The sequence below is a fragment of the Galeopterus variegatus genome, unplaced genomic scaffold (genome assembly GCF_000696425.1).
Source record: "Galeopterus variegatus unplaced genomic scaffold, G_variegatus-3.0.2 Scaffold779, whole genome shotgun sequence".
NCBI classification, from domain to species: Eukaryota; Metazoa; Chordata; class Mammalia; order Dermoptera; family Cynocephalidae; genus Galeopterus; species Galeopterus variegatus.
The window spans coordinates 49,635-66,625 of record NW_007726890.1 but is presented as its reverse complement, the minus strand read 5'-3'; the positions used below and the strand labels follow the sequence as shown (position 1 = coordinate 66,625).

The following is a 16,991-nucleotide window of genomic DNA, read 5'->3' as shown; positions in this document are numbered from 1 at the left end:
GCCAAAAAGTGGAAACATCCTGAATGTCTATCAACCAAAGAATGGATAAATACAATGTGGTCTATCCATACAATGGGAGATTATTCAACAATAAGGAAGGAAGTACTGATAAACGCAGTAACTTGGATGAACTTTGAAAAATTATGCTAAGTGAAAGAAGCCAGTCACAAAATACTACATATTGTACAATTCCATTCATATAAAATATCCAAAATAGACGAATCTATAGATGCAGAAAATAGATAAATGGTTGCCTAGAGCTGGGAGGAAGAATTATGGAAGGTGATGGCTAAAGGGTACAAGGTTTCTTTTGGGGATAATGAAAATGTTCTAAAATTTACTGTGGTGGTGGTTGCATGACTCTGTGAATATACAAAGAACCATTGAATTGTACACTTAAATAAAAAAGAAGAAATGAAATATTGATACACAAAATAACCTGAATAAATCTCCAGTGGAGAAAACCAATCCCAAGAGTTGCATCCTGTATGATTTTATATGTAATTATATATATATATATATATATATAGTATTCTTGAAATGACAAAATTATAGAAATGTAGGACAAATTAGTGGTTGCCAGGACTTAAGGAGGAGGCAGGGGTGGGAGGGAAGTGGGTACGCTGCAAAAGAGCAACATGACTGATCCGTGTGGTGATGGAATTTTTCTGTAACTTGACTGTATCAATATCAATATCCTGGTTGTAACATTGTACTACAGCTTGCAAAATGTTATCATTAGGGGAAACTGGGTAAAGAATACACAGGATCTGTGTACTATTTCTTACAGCTGTATGTGAATCCACAAATATCTTAAAATTAAAAAGAATTAAATGGCATAATGGATGTGAAAGAACTCTAAATTCTAAAATTGTGTACAAATTATTATTATGGATCCCTTATGAGAATGAGTAGCATGGAACTATTATGACTTTATTCACTTTTTAATTCAAAAACCATTTACTGAGTCCCTACTATGTTCAAGTACTAGGTTAGATACTACAAGGCATAGAAAGTTATGAACTTATGGTGAAATCACAATTGTTGCTATGTTGCAAATTTTGGTTGAGCCTGGGTCTTTTTTGTGAAATGTAAGTCAGGTGAAACATAAACATACTTCTGATAATCACTAATAGCTTTAATCAAGATCAAATGTTCTTTAATTATCTTTCACGATTTATAGGTATTATAAATATAGAAATTTATAGGAATATATCATCTATATACTTGACATCTCCACTTGAGTATCTCACCCTCAAACCTCAAAAGTACAAAACCGAGCCTTTAGCCTCATTCCCCAAATCTGTTCCCTCCATCACTAGTCTTCTCCATCTCAGTAGTCTACCACTCACTCACTTATTCAAGCCAATAACTTAGGCTTTCTCTTTCCCCTACCTCCCACATTCCACTGATGGGCCCATCAATGACTATCTCCACAGCCACCATCCTATTCCAATCCATCACCATCCCTTGCTGTACTACACCATAGCTTCCTGACTGGTCTCCCTGCTTCCACTCTTGCCTTCCTCCAATCCATTCTCCACACAACAGCCAAGGTGACTTTCTTAAAACTTAGATTGTTACTCTCCTACATAACCCTTTATTTGTAGCCCATTTCACTTAGAGTATTCAAGTTCTACCTTGGCCTAGGAGGCTTTACATTACCTGCACCTCACCATACCATCCTTCTGTTATTTATCTTCTTATTCACCATGATCCAGCAACACTGGCCTTTCAGCTGCTAAGATAACAAGTTCTTACCAACCCGAGGGTCTGTGTACACATTGTTTGCTTTGCCCTGAACACTCTTCCCCAGTTCTTTGCAAAGCTGGCTCCTTCTCATCCTTTAGATCTCAGCTAAAAAATTGCATTGACTGTTACATAATTTCACATAAGAAGGAAATGGGGCAGCAATCTGGGTAAAACTGTGAAGGAGTAGTTCCTAGGGGATCTATCTCAAAGCTGCATTTGCATAGCAAACACACTGTCTTTACTTAGCTTGAATAAAGATCAATAAAAAATTCAATGTTTTCTAAAATGCTTTTATTCATACTTTATATAAGATTAAGAAAACATCATCTGTCCATAAAAATATAATTTGGAATACCTTGAGGGAAGTGGCAAGCGATTCAAAGAGGATGAAGAGGTTGACAAGGACTAAAGAGTTTTTTATGTTATCTTGGATCTTTTAAGCAGGGGCATGATGTGGTCCAACTTACATGATTGGATGAAGAGAAACTAAGACTGAAATGCCAGTAAAACATTATTGTTATTATAATTAACATTACTGAACATTTAATTTGTGACAGGTAGTATTCTAAGAGTTTTCCATTTATTCTGTTTTATGTATATTAATTTAGTCCTCACAACTATCCTATGTATTATCATCCCCATTTTAAAGATGAGGAAACAAAGGCACAGAGAGGTTAAGTGACTTACTCAAGAATTACAAAGCTGAAAATAAAAATTACAAAGGTAGTAAGTGATAGAGCTCAGATTCAAACCCAGAGAGTATAGCTTCTAAACTCATGACCTTTGTCAATACTCTATAATGCTCCCCTTTTCTACAAGATTACTACAATACCACAGGCTTGAAATTGCAAGGGTCTGAACTAATACAATGGCAATAATGATGAAAAGGTAAGGAGATACAAAGGGTCTTCAAAAAGTTCATGAAGATTTGTATTATCTTTTAATTCCATTAATCCACAAACTTTTTGAAGTACCCTTGAATTCGAGAATTTCAGTAAGTGAAACTGAGTAGTGGAAACAACTGTGGAGCACAGGGAGAGACACATTTAAGATGACTCTCAGACTTCTGAATTGACTAACTGGGTAGTTGATGGGTCAGTCATAAAAATGGGAAATGCAGGAGAACTCTGGTGGAAAAGATAGAAATTATTGGTCACTTCGTGTCTGATGTGCCTGCGGGACAAAAAGGAGGCAATCAGAGATACTAGTCAGGAGCTCAAGAAAGAGATCTGGGCTAGAGGCGTAGATTTTGGAGTTCTCATTCAAGTGTTAAAGACAATTACACTTAGGAAGAGCATGCGGAATAAACAAAGAAGGCTGAGAGCAGAATTCTGGGAAACATCATCATTTGGGGAATAAGTACATTAAATGCATCCAGGAGAGAAGACTGAGAAAGATGGTCAGAAAGCTTAGATAGCCGGAGAGAGTGACATAACGGAATCCCAGGATGGACTTTCAACAACAGCAAAATTGTCTTTACTCCCACTAGAAAGTAAACTCTATGAAGCCATGAGACATATGTGCTTGTTCACCAATGTATCCACAATCCCTAGAGGTCAAAAACATTTCCTGAATGAATAAGAAAACAAACCAACAGTATCAAATACCACACAAAATTCTGGGAAAACAAAGACTGAGTATACATTTTATTTAGTAACTTCGGGTGTCACCGATGATCTTGCCCAGAACAATTTCAGTGGAATGCTGGGGCAAAGGCAAATTGGGAATGGCTTAAAAGAATAAACGACAAGAATGTTTTCGTGTATTACTCTTCTACATTTTTTAGTTTTAAAAAGTTCTTGAAAGTTGATGGGAAGTAAGGACGTAGCCGTTGACAAAGTCCATTCTTGGATGAAATTGCGTTATGCAGGAAAAGAGCAACATAGAGCTGCAATTTCAGGGGCACAGGATTTTTCCGTAAGATGGGAGGAAACTTGCTTTGTTCCCCATCGCATGGCTGGGGTCCGGCACAATGCTTCACAGGCGTTTAATAAAGCCTCAAGCTAGCCGGTGGCGGGCTTGCAGGGCGCTGAAGTCTTTCCTTTTGGGCTAGACAGGGACAAACGAAGGCTCAGGCTCCGGCTCTGACAGCACCCCCGCCTTAAGCTCACCTACCCTGAGCCGCGTGGAAACCAGGGGCCGGAGGAGGGACATCGGAACACCAGAGAAAGGCGGAGGGGTAAGGATAACAAAGCCCCGCCCGCTAACAGGCCTTTCATCTCCAGCCTCCCCGCTTTCCCGAGGTCCCTCCGGCAGCTGCTCTAGTTCCTCACAAGCCTTGTACGGAGCGGAAATGACGTGACTTGTCTCGCGCGATTGGCGGAAGCAGAAATGGCTTTGGGGCCGGTACGGAAATTGCTCTCTTTTCGGCTTCCGCTCTCAATCCATGTGAGAGGAGGAGGCTGCTGAGATGAGCTCGGTCCGGGATGCTGGGAGGTGAGGGGTAAAGACGGGAGAAAGGGTTCTGGGTCTGGTTGAGGGACGGATTCTCTGGCCTTTGGGAAGAGGGAGCCGCCTTTGGGAAGTGGGAGCCGCCTTTTGACAGACGGTGGTGGTTCCTCTCCCAGCACTTTGCAACTCGTTACAATTTGCGCGATCCATCCTTTAAAGACTGCTAATTTAACTTAATTCGCTCCATCAGCGCCTCCGCTCCTTAGCCACATCCTTGTTGGTCCTGATGCGGCTTCTCCTTCTCCAGCTAAGTTAATATGTTTCACTTTCCGTGTCACGTGACCTCTATTTCTGCCTTTGCGGTGGCCCGCTTTAACCCTCCGCGCAGGCGGTGCGGGCGTGATAAACTCTTCGCATCTTGGAAACCTTTGCTGATTGGACTCATCCACGAAGTTTTTGCTCTTCTTATGTTTCATGTTCTCTCCTTCCAATAGGAGAACTAAGTACAGTCCGTTTGGTAATATTTACCTTGCAAATGCCAATATATACTGTTAGGTAACAGATTCTATCATTTGCTTCTGGGTACCAGTCTCCTTAGTTAAGTTCCTACTTTCCCGAGCAAGCTCCAGGGAAAAATGGCTTACTCAACTACTTTCGACCAATTCCCTGTTTTCCCATTTCTGGGAACAAGTGGTCAAGATTTAAAAGTCTACACTTTTGAGTAGGCTGCACCTATCAAGGTGTCTGACGTGTGCAGGATGCTTAGAAATATTCATCATGAAACTGCCTTGACTCAAGGCCCAGCAGTGGCGTCGATCTGCCATTTTTACAGTTTCCTATAGGTCAGCGAGAAATGCAGTGCTAATCACTGAAGTGTTAGATCTTTTTCACGCGGCTGTGTATGGGTATCACCATCCACTGCTCACCTTGGAGATGATGTCTGTCTTCTGTCAAAATTTAACGTCTTAGGTCTGGCGGGGTAGCTCAGTTGGTTAGAGCGTAGGTGGTGTTGTGGGGTGTTTTTGGTGGCTGAACGGTACAGGGATCCGAATCCATGACTTTGTTGTTATGAGGCTGCTCTCTAACCAACGGAGCTTACCAGCCAGCCGCCTGAATAAATAAATTTAACATCTTGAAATATTTCCGAAGGCATTCACACTGCTTGGTTTGTGCCTCTTCCAAAGGATAGGGCTGTTCTGTGCTGAAAACTGGTTATAATGTTTTAGAGATTGTTTTAATATAATAGAATAAAAGTATTTCAAATGAATACTTCTCTGCTGCCTCTTAACAGCCTTCTGGCTTTGAGCCAACGGGAAGAACTAGTGGATTTGCCAAAAAACTACCCCTTGAGCGCCAGTGAAGATGAGGTGAGTTACAAGGTAGACATTCCTGGAAAGGAGAGGGGTGGCAACATTGTATGTATTTGTCCAGGTCTTTCAAATAAGTTACAGTTATTTAGTATTTTACGTATCAGATATTGTATTAAGTGCTGTCGGAATTTGAAAACTATATCAATTACAGTCACTGTCCTCAGGTTGCTTAAGTATAGTTTATAAGACCAAAACATATGGTCCTCATTATAAGATTGCCCATTTCCCAAGTTTGGATTTCTGTAGAGAGTTATTTAATTATCTGACTGAAATGTAGGTATATATTTTAAGCTGGAACTCCAACAGATGCTGTAGGAATTCCAGCTCCTTATTCACTTGACAAAACTACGTAAATTGTTTTTTTCTGGGGGTGGGGGTGGTACACAGAGCACCTGTTTTCATAAAAAGAGTTTTTGTTTGCTTTTGTAGTTTTCTGGTTGTTGTTTTCTTCCTAGGAAAAGCCACCTTGGTAACTGTGCCTATGACTTACACTATATGTCAGGGTTCTGTGTCAGATCACACTATATATTCTATACAGAAACATCATTCTAAGCCCTTTTCTTCCCAAAACAAGTTAGAACAGAGGCATGGCATTAGCTCCTCAGTTACTAAGGATCTGTGTTCCTTATAATGAGGGAGTTTGGACTTTGAAGCAATTCTTTTAGTTTGAGCTGGACTGCTTACACACCAGACCTCATCTGATTCTCCCGTTCCACTGACCAAAAGAACAAAAGATTTTACATGGGCCTCAATTTCTATGTTGTCTTTCTCCCCTCTTCATTCTGATTTTTTTTTTTTTCTTTTCTGTATCTAGGGGGACAGTGATGGAGAGAGAAAGCATCAAAAGCTTCTAGAAGCAATCAGCTCCCTTGATGGAAAGAATAGGTAACATTCCTGTCAGTTTGAGCAGGTTATAACTAGGTGATTCCATGAGACTTCTCTGCAACTAACATTTACTAAGGGCCTAATATAAAGATCTTAGCACCAGTGCCTAGCATATAATAAGCATTATATAATTGTTAGCTGGTATTATCCTTACTGTTATTATTGTGTTGGGCCTTCATATATTTGAGTTCTTACTTAATCCACACTTAAAATACTTTGAAGCATTGAGTAGGAATTGCTTATCCCCATTAGAAAAATTGATTTATCCCCAAGATCACCTGGCTCATAAATGGCAGATCCAGGATTCAAATCCAGGTATGTTTGAATCCAAGTCCAATATGTTTTCCACTATGCCTACCTTGTATTACCTTGAATTTTTTAGGGGCTGAGTCTTCATAAAGAGAGATGAGGGCTAGACTACCAAATCCAGGTTAAGAACAGATTTCCTGGTTGCTTTGTGACAAAACCTGACCCTAGAAGACAAGTACATGAAAGCAAAGCTTTGTTTAAAGAAAGAAGTGTTTGTTTCCCCTGCAAAGTGGGTCCATTCCTATTATATTGTTTTGTCTAATTTCAGGCGCAAATTGGCTGAGAGATCTGAGGCTAGTCTGAAGGTATCAGAGTTCAATGTTAGTTCTGAAGGTAAGTTGAACAAAGGAAGATATCTATGCATGGAGTTTGTGGGGTTCCAAAAGCATACTGGTCTCCTCATCCCTCGCCCCCCACAGGATCTGTTTTTGATGTGGTTAATGAATTATACCATAAATACTTATCTGTGAGAGAGGTGAAGAAGGGTAGATGCCTTTTAGTTTCCAACATTTCTAGAAGAAAGCCTAGAAGACTACAATCAAGGTCTCCTGTGGAGTTTGAGATACTTCTGGAATAGAGCAATGTGAATGAAGACAGCTACCTCTTAACTAAATTAGTCATACTTCTCTCACAACACTTTGAGTTAGGACAGGCAGATAGTCTCTTCAGCTGGAGCTCAGAAAATCAAGTTACTTAAGAGACTTCACTGAGTACAATGTTTCTCAACCTTTTTTTCTGTATTGCTCCCCTGAGGAGACTTTTTAGACTTTTTTTTTTTCCCCTCACTGCCTCCCTAACCCCCGTCCCCCAATCAAATACTAAAGAATAAGATTTTGTTGGGCCGGCCCGGTGGCGCACTGCGCTAGTGCGCCGCTTGGGAAGCGCGGAGGCGCTCCCGCCAAGGGTTCGGATCCCACATACAGACCGGTTCCCGCTCACTGGCTGAGCGAGGCGCGGGGGCAACACCGAGGGTTGCGATCCCGTTGCCGGTCCCGGTCCGGTACGGGGGCGACACTGAGGGTTGCGATCCGTTGCCGGACACGGAAAAAGACAAAAAAAAATAAAAAAATAAAAAAAATAAAGAATAAGATTTTGTTAGACTGAGTTGAGCCTTGGACACAAATCTTTGAAATATCTAAGATTTTTTTCAAACACCCCCTCGGACCCCCCCCCCCAACACACACACGGACCAATTTTCACCTCCTGGGTGGAGGTGAGGGGACAATATCACCTCTATTAAAAATACCTGATCTAGTAAGTGACAGAGTTTGGATTTTAACCAGATACTAAGTCAAGATGCCAAATCTTTTTCACCATATTCACAACTTAAGTGGCTTGAATGAGTTTTGCTTTTGTAGTAACCACTAGTTTAACAATGTATTACAGGCTTATTCTTTCAGCAGCTATTTATTATGCTTCTACTATATATCAGTGTGGGGAACTGTTCTAGATACCAAGGCTACAGTAGAGAACAAGATATGATCCCAGGGGGCTTACATTGTAGTAGGGGGAGACAAGAAGATAATTAAAACAGGATGATGCAATAAAGTGACTTAGGTGGCTACTTTTTTTTTGGGGGGGGGGGTGCTGGCCAGTATGGGGATCTGAATCCAGTCCCTGTGACCTTGGTCTTATAAGCCTGCACTCCAATCAGCTGAGCTAACCAGCCAGCCCATTAGTGGCTACTTTAGACTGGTTGTTCATGAAGGTCCCCAAAGAAGCAAAATTTAAGCTGAGGTCTGAATGGCAAGAAAAGTCAGCCATGCAAAGATGGCAGAAGGCATTCCAGTCAAGGGAACTGCTAGTGCAAAGGCTCCTGGGAAGAAACACACAGACAGCCCTTTTGAAGAATAGGAAGAAGGCCAATGTTACTAGAGCATAGTGGAAGTTGGAAATGACTTGAGGTTTAAGACGGAGACAGATCAGAACCCTTAGGGCTATGTCCTTTAGGTTGATGAGATTCCAAGTATAAAGGGGAACCATTGGAGGATTTTCAGCAGGATCATGACATGCTGTGATTGGCATTTTCAAGAGATCACTTTGGCTACTTTGTGAAGAATGAATTGCAGTGAGGCAAGATTGGAATCGGAAAGACAAGGAGAAAAGCAAATGACTGTTTTTTGAATAAATATTTTTCTCTTTTCCATGTCTCAGTGATGGTGTCACTAAGGCTAGAAACAGGAGATTGAAGCAAAAGAATTATTCCTGTTTCCCTGCACGGTTGCCAGTCTACCAGTGTTTTCTACTGAGGCTTCTCCCTGTATTAATTATATTGAAATTTTGCCTCACTTCTCAGTCTGACCAGAAAATGTGACCTTTCTACAGGATCAGGAGAAAAGCTGGTCCTTTCAGATCTGCTTGAGCCTGTTAAAACTTCATCCTCATTGGCCATTGTGAAAAAGCAACTCAATAGAGTCAAATCAAAGACAACTGTGGAGTTACCCCTTAATAAAGAAGAGGTTGAACGGGTAAGATAGAGAAAGTGGTTCATTAACAGGAAGAAATTGAATTGACAAGGGAAAATAGGGTAATAAAAGAAAAAGAGGGGAAAGGCCTGAAAATGGGAGGAAGGGGAAGTTGTGATTTCTTCACCATGGACAAGATTAAAAGTAACCTAGGGGAAACTGTAATCCTGAGAAGTAAGCAGGAGCTAATCTCTAGCATCCTGATTCTTAGACTAAGAAACATTGCCTTCTGATTTCCTGTTAGTCCTTTGAGTTTGATGCCTCTCATGGCTCTTTCCTTTTATGTACTTTCCTTCAGATCCACAGAGAAGTAGCATTCAGGAAAACCTCACAAGCCCTCTCCAAATGGGACCCTATTGTTCAGAAGAATCGACGAGCAAAGCAGCTGGTTTTTCCCCTGGACAGGAAGCATTCAGCCTTTGCTCCCATTGAACATGTGCTCAGTGGCTGGAAGGTGAGTACAACAAAATGAAACTGAACCTTGAAAGGTGAGATTGTGCAACTGGGAGATTTCAGAGCCTGCAGTAGATCTGACTGGACGGTAAAGACTAAATCCCAGCTCAAGTCATTTTAGATTAGTGGTGAGAAAGGGGGTAGCATATCTTCATTGCCAGTCATGCAACAGCCAATCCCGTAACTGTAGTCACTTTTCATTTGCTTGTATTATAAAGTATTTGGCTATTGCCATGTTTTTGTCTTTAAACATCTGATTGCCAGTATAGAGGGAACATAGGAATGTTTTCCTTCTTATACTCCAGTTTTTAAGAAGCATTTAAAGCCACATTCTAATCCTAGAAAAATTAAGAATTTGGTAGCGTTAATGATGCCCTAGTGAGGATATATGAACAGAACTAAAAGTCTGCTTGCAAAGGAATACCAGGAGCTTCTGGATAGGAAAAAAAAGTAATACGACATTAAAATATAACATATTGGGGTTGGCTGGTTAGCTCAGTTGGTTGGAACGCAGTGTTATAACACCAGGGTCAACGGTTCAGATCCCCATACCAGCCAGCCACCAAAAAAAAATAAAATATAACATAGTACTGGTAATGATTAGAACTTTAGCTAGTAACTCATGACTCTGAGCCACCAGGGGAGGGGCAGGGTGGGGGGAGTGGGACAGATTTTAGGGCTGGGTTTCCCAAACACTGACCCCTGACAAAGTTTTTATCCATCTGAAACAAAAGGAAAATTGTAAGAATATATGTTTGGTGGGTGTAATGTTGCCAGACCTTCTTTATTATGAGGTTATTCTTTCCAATTTAATAGTGTTGAAATATTTTTTTTTTCTTTTATGAATTAATGGTTTTAGTAAATGATGGGGTTGGAAGTGGAATGCTAGTTATGTTCTTAGCAAAATTAAAAGTTGGTAATCCTGTGTTAGTCCCTAAGGTCTCAATTTTTAGACTGTAAACAATTGTATTATAACATCTACCCTATTTTTCCAATACACAATTGGTGGGGAATTTATAATGGAATGATCTGTCTTAAGTAGAAAAATAGTCGGGGGATCCAATCATGATGGCGGAATAGATGGTCCACAGCATCACTCTCTCCCACAAATCAACCAAATTTACAACTATGAGAATGTAACATCAGCCAAACCGGGGCCACTGGAGCTCAGGGGAAGAGGAGGAGAGACCTACGGAGTTCATGAAGGCGGGAGAAACTATGATGAGAGAAAGAAAAAGCTGCTCTGAGCATTTCGGGCTGCAGCTGCTTTAAGGCTCGAGCTGATAAGCGCATGGAGCAGGAGATGGCAGAAGCCACAACTGTGCCCTTCAGATGGAGTTGCTTGCAGGCAGCCGGAGAGAAGAGGGCCTTGGCGGCCCCCAGGACAGCAAGACCACTAATAGGGTTCCCATGGACCCATGCAGGAGCGAGGAGCCAGAACATCTGAAAAAGGGGAGCCACTCAGAGGCCGGTGAATCATCACAAGGGACCTGGGCAGGGCCCATCCCATGGGAAGTGTTTGCAGCACAGGTGGTGGGAGAGACGTGCCCACCAGGGGAACATTAGGACACAGCAAGGACAGCTGATCTGCCCCTCATTCAGCACAGGACCACTCAGAGGAGACTGGTCAGGAATGCAGAATTGCATGGGGTGCAGTTTGATGAAAAACTCAGGCCCAGATCAGAGATTCTACAGAACACAGATCCACCAGATCTCTGGAGAGCCGGAAGTACCTATAAGTCAACCATTAAACCCTGAGCCACACAAAAAGCCTTCCCTAGGGAAACAGCAGCAAAGCAGCAATTTAAACAACCACACAGCTCAAATACTGGTTCCCACAGGAAGTTCCCCCGTGTTAGAAGCAAAGGACAAAAAAGTTAGTTCCAGCCCAGGCACACCACCAGCACCTTGGGGCCTGCCTGGGAACTGGAGGCGTGGATCTGGGGACCGGACCCCACTCCCACTTCAGGCAAACTGCACCAGTGCCTCGGGGCCAGCCTGGAGACCTGAAGCATGGAGAAGGGGACTGGACCCCCCTTCCACAACCAGGCACACCATGCCAGCACCTTGGGGCCTGCCCAGGGACCCAAGGCAAGTAGAAGGGGACTGGATCTCTCTCCCACAACCAGGCACACTAAGCCAGCACCTTGGGGCTCACCCAGGGACCCAGGGTATGGAGTTGCGGACCAGACCACCCTCCCACAACTAGGCACAACATGCCAGCACCTCGGAGCCCACTGAGGGACCCAGGACATGGAGAAGGGGATCGGACCTCTCTCCCACAGCCAGGCACAACATGCCAGCACCTCAGAGCCCACCCAGGGACCTCAGGCAAAGAGAAGGGGACTGGTCCTCTCTCCCACAACCAGGCACACCGCACCAGAGCTTCAGGGCCCGCCCAGGGACCCAAGGCATGGAGAAGGGGACCAGACCTCCCACATCCAGGCATGCCATGCCAGCACCTTGTGGCCTGCCCAGGGACCCGAGGCAAGGAGAAGGGAACGGACCTCTCTCCCACAACCATGCACACTGAGCCAGCACTTCAGGGCCTGCCTGGGGAACCAAGGCATGGAGAAGAGGACTGGACCTCTGTCCCACAACCAGGCACACCACGCCAGCACCTTGGGGCCTGCCCAGGGACCCGGGGTATGGGGTCAGGGACTGGTCCTCTCCCACAATCAGGCACACTGCGCCAGTGCTTCAGGGCCCGCCCAGGGACCCAAGGCATGGAGAAGGGAACCGGACCCCCTCCCACAACCAGGCACAACATGCCAGCACCTCGGAACACACCCAGGGCATGGAGAAGGGGACCAGACCTCCCTCCCACAACCAGGCACCCTGCACCAGTGCCTCAGGGCCTGCCCGGGGACCTGAGACATGTAGAAGCAGACTCGACCTCTCCCACAACCAGGCAGACCAAGCCAGCGCCTCAGGACCCACCCACGGTCCCGGGGCATGGAGAAGGGGACCAGACCACCCTCCCACAACCAGGCACACAATGCCAGCACCTCAGAGCCCACCCAGGGACCCAGGGCATGGAGAAGACCAGACCTCTCTCCCACAACCAGGTAAACCAAGCCAGCACCTTGGGTCCCACCCAGTGACCCAAGGCATGGAGCCAGGAACCAGATCCTCCTCCCACAACAAGGCACACGACACTAGTACCTTGGGGCCCACCCAGGGACCCGAGGCAAGGAGAAGAGGACTGGACTTCTCTCCCACAACCAGGGACACCGTGCCAGCACCTCAGGGCCCGCCCGGCCCAGAGGCATGCAGACGGGGACTGGACCCTTCTCCCACACCAGACACAAAACGCCAGCACCTTGGGGCCCTCCTGGGTACCTGAGGCATGGAGAAGGGGACTGGACACTCCTCCCACAACCAGGCACACTGTGCCAGTACCTCGGGGCCCGCCCAGGGACCCGGGACATGGAAAAGGGGACTGGACCCCTCTCCCACAACCAGGTACATGGCACCAGCACCTTGGGGCCTGGGCACCTGCCCAGGGACCAGAGGCATGGAGAAGGGGACCAAACACACCCCACAACCAGGCATACAGCCAGTGCCAAGGAGCACGCCAAAAATAGCACCTCCACGTGGGTGGCCCACCATAGCCACCACAATAACCATGGCTGCTGCAAAAGCAGCTAGCCGCCACAGCCACCACGCAGATGGTCCGCCAACCACTGGAGTGCATTCACACAAGAAGAGTCACCAGCAGAGACAAAGGAAAGAAGAGGATGTCTATTTCCACAAAGCCCATTTCATAGTAACAGAAGAAGCATCTGCTCTATGATAATATTGGGGGACCTGATCACATCTCTCAGCATTGGACAGGTCATCTAGGCAACAAGTTAACAGAGTAACCATTATTCTTTCAGAAGGAGAGAAGAAATCTAGGGCAATTATAGTGGAGAAGGGGAGGGAATGGGGGAAGGGGAGAGGTTGGACAAGGGGCATAAAGAATAATTAGAATTTGTAACAATATAAATGCTAATAATATTGATTTAATCAACATATCTCAATGTTCAACCCCCAAAATATGTATAATCGATTTTGATTCAATAAATAAAATAATTTTTTTAAAAAAAAGAAAAATAGTCAAAAACAGCAGTGCTGGAACCATGAATAGATGCCGTCTTTATGCTTCTCCTCTGTGTTTTCTAAAAATCCAGGAATGATGATGTCTTACGTGTTGGGAAGTTAAGCTAATTAAAGCTAATCAGAACAAACATTGCTTGCTGCAATCGCTAGAAAATGAGCAAGTGGTGGCTTATTATGGGGATAAGCTCTGTTTCTGATAATGTTTTTGAAGTCACTACCATTCTCTTTCTAGGATGCTTCCTTTTCCACATGAAAAAGAGATCAGGTTTAAAGTGTGGCTGCAGGATGAAGGGAGACTTTAGGAAAAAAAGTTTAAGAGGTAATACAATTTGAAGGATTGAAAAATTAAAAATATAGAAGATACATAGTGAAAAGTCTGACCCCACCCCTATGCCTCATCTGCTCATTTTTACCTCCATACTTACCCAGAAGTAATCACTTCTGTAAGTTTTTTGTTGTTGTTGACTTAAGAGTTTCATTTAAGAGTTTCATTTACCTCCTTTTTTAATCAAAAAAGTAGAAGTATGCTACTACACACTGTTCTGCACTTTGCGTTTTCAAATGATAGTGTAATCTTGGAGATAGCAGGAACGTGCTGAGTTGGCTCTTAATGAGGAGATGGTGGTGGAGGAGGTTACACTAAGATTGGCACAACCTCTTCAAGACAGAGTGGGGCTCAGATGCTATACACTGAATATACTGTGCTTTTCATTCATTATAAGATTTATTTTTGAGAAATTAGGCCACTATGGCACAGAGAAATAAGGAAGTGCTTAGTTCAGGGGGTTGTTTTTGGCTAGCAATTCCCAGTTCTCTCCTTAGAACTTAGAGTGCAAATTACCAAGGACTACCGTATACTAGGATTTCTGGAGACTGAGAATCAAAAGTCTGCACTATAGTTTTGGACCAGCTTCCTAAAAATTCATTTAACTGTAGCTGAGAATTAAATGAGATAATGTATGAGAAAGCATTTGTAAACTGCAGTGCTAGAAATGACATAAGGTAACTTTTTCCACCCCCTCTCTCCTTCCCTCTAATTTCACTCTACACTTGCATTTCCCAAAGTGTTCTCCTGAAAACCTTAGTCTCTCAATATGCCCTCAGAAAGGGCAGTGGGGGTTCAATTGCTAGAAAATGCTGCACGCCCTTCCTGGAGATTGGAGAGTCACAATGTACACTAGCATTTTAAAGGCTATGAAAAGATAGCAAATACACCTGTTGGACCTAATCTAACCCAGGATATGCAAACTGATTTTGTTAAAAATTAAATAAATTGGGGGCCAGCCCTTGGCTCACTTGGGAGAGTGTGGTACTGACAGCACCAAGGCCACGGGTTCAGATCCCTATATAGGGATGGCCAGTTAGCTCTCTTGGGAGAGCGTGGTGCTGACAACACCAAGTCAAGGGTTAGGATCCCCTTACGGGTCATCCTTTAAAAATCCTGCTTTCTGATGAGGAACATGCTTTGGGAAGAGCTGGTCTCCACTACTGCCTCTACTCTCATCTTCCCCTACGGCCCTACTGAAACTTTACTCAAAGGGCATTCATTAGTGAGGTGCACCCAAGTTGCCAAATCCCAAGCCCTCTTAGTGACTCTTTTTTTTTTTTCTAGGCTTTGTGTTCTTTCTTTCCAGCATCACATTCTTAACTCTCCACCCTTGTCTTCTGTGACATACTTCCAGAATTTTCTCTCTCTGGCTTTTTCTCTCTCTGACTTTTCTTAGTCCTTTTTGTTCTTACTCTGTAAATCCCATGACTTTTCACTATCACTCCTAATTCCTTCTTTTGAGCTCCAGTCCCATATTCCATATAACTAGCAGCACCTGAGTCACTCATATGCACCTTAAATTTAGCACAGTCCAAAGCAAGCTTCACATTTCCTTTCCCCAGACTTCCAAAACCTGTACCACTACTTTCATTCTGTAACTCAGTTAACAGCATAACTCTCTACCCCATTCACTGAGGTTGGAAACCTCAGTCATCTGATTCCTACTTGTCCCTTAACTTCCTGTCTGCCCCAGCCCATACAGTGGGCTAGTCCTGTAAATTCTGTTTCCATAATAGCTCTTGGATCCATTTTCCCTTTATGTTTTCATTTTCACTGCCCTAATGGAGGCCCTCATTACCTGTCATTTGGAACTTTACATGTATCCTCTATAATCACCAGGATTTTCTTTCTGAAACACAAAATTGTCACTCTCCTGCTTAAAATCCTTCAAAGGCTCTCCACTTACGGAATAAAATAAAAGCACCTAGCATTTTAGCTATGCTGGACAACACATTGTTCTCTTACATACCACTCATTTCCCTTTATCTCTATTTTTGTTTATGCTCATCTCTCTGGATTTTTTTTTCCCCTCCTGACAGAATCATACTTAGGCCTCAAAGCCTAATTCTAAAAGAAACTTCCTTTCCCAAGCCTAACCCACCTCCTAATCAGAATTAATAGTTCCTTCCTCTGTGATTACCTGTATGGAATAACATTTAAAACGTTAACATTTAACATAACGTTGTTAGTGGTGTATGTGTCTCTTTGCTCTGAAAGGCTACGAGCTCTATGAGGACAGGACTATCTTAATCAATTGTGTATTCCTAGCACCCCACACAAGTGCCTGGAATGTATCTGCAATCAATAAATGTTTGTGAATTGAATTGAAGGGAGATTACAACATTGTAGTATAAATCACTCTGTAGCCTGTGATTGATCACTACTACAAATACTAAAAATGGAAGAACATGTACCTTTACTATTCAGTAGAATAGGTTTATGGTTAAATCAATAGCACCGTGTAACATGTGATGATGTGTGTTTATGCATTTGTCCAGATATTTGTAAGTTTAATACTGACCATTATGTATATGGCTATTGAAGAAAACCACACATAATATGTGTGTGAGGTTTGAAACTGGCTGTGTTCTAATAGGGCTGTCTTTGTGCCTCACCGAAGTAGCCCATAGCATGATTGGCCTGATTATTTTAGCCAGCCTCATGATATCAGCCAAGCAGCAAACAGGGGCTTTTGTGGACGTGTGAAATAATTGGTTCACAGTCCATTTGTCTCATACATATAGACACTACCTAGCATGCAAAATTAACTGGAAACTGAGGAATTGTAGCCAAAGCTAGAAAATGAGGGGAGTTCAATTTGAACTGTCAGGAAGCAGGCTAATTACGTGAAGGTCATATTTTTTTTTTTTTCCCCTTTTTGTCTTTTTCCGTGTCCGGCAACGGATCGCAAACCTCAGTGTCGCCCCCGTACCG

The 16,991-nt window shown here is 43.4% G+C and overlaps 1 protein-coding gene across 3 annotated transcripts in view; it reads left to right on the top strand.

The window, feature by feature from the left end:
• Positions 1-3,554: 3,554 nt before the first annotated feature.
• Positions 3,555-16,991, top strand: part of UTP14A (UTP14, U3 small nucleolar ribonucleoprotein, homolog A (yeast)) — a 23,320-nt gene continuing 9,883 nt past the window's right edge. Inside the window, exons 1-6 of one of the 3 annotated variants that reach the window (XM_008572386.1) lie at positions 3,555-4,188; positions 5,435-5,510; positions 6,328-6,398; positions 6,976-7,040; positions 9,033-9,175; positions 9,471-9,626. In XM_008572386.1, coding sequence (XP_008570608.1) covers positions 4,163-4,188; positions 5,435-5,510; positions 6,328-6,398; positions 6,976-7,040; positions 9,033-9,175; positions 9,471-9,626 — 537 coding nt within the window. In that variant the 5' untranslated portion in view covers positions 3,555-4,162. Of the gene's footprint in view, positions 4,189-5,405; positions 5,511-6,327; positions 6,399-6,975; positions 7,041-9,032; positions 9,176-9,470; positions 9,627-16,991 lie in introns of those variants that run through there. The other 2 variants (XM_008572385.1, XM_008572387.1) reach the window with 2 other exon arrangements.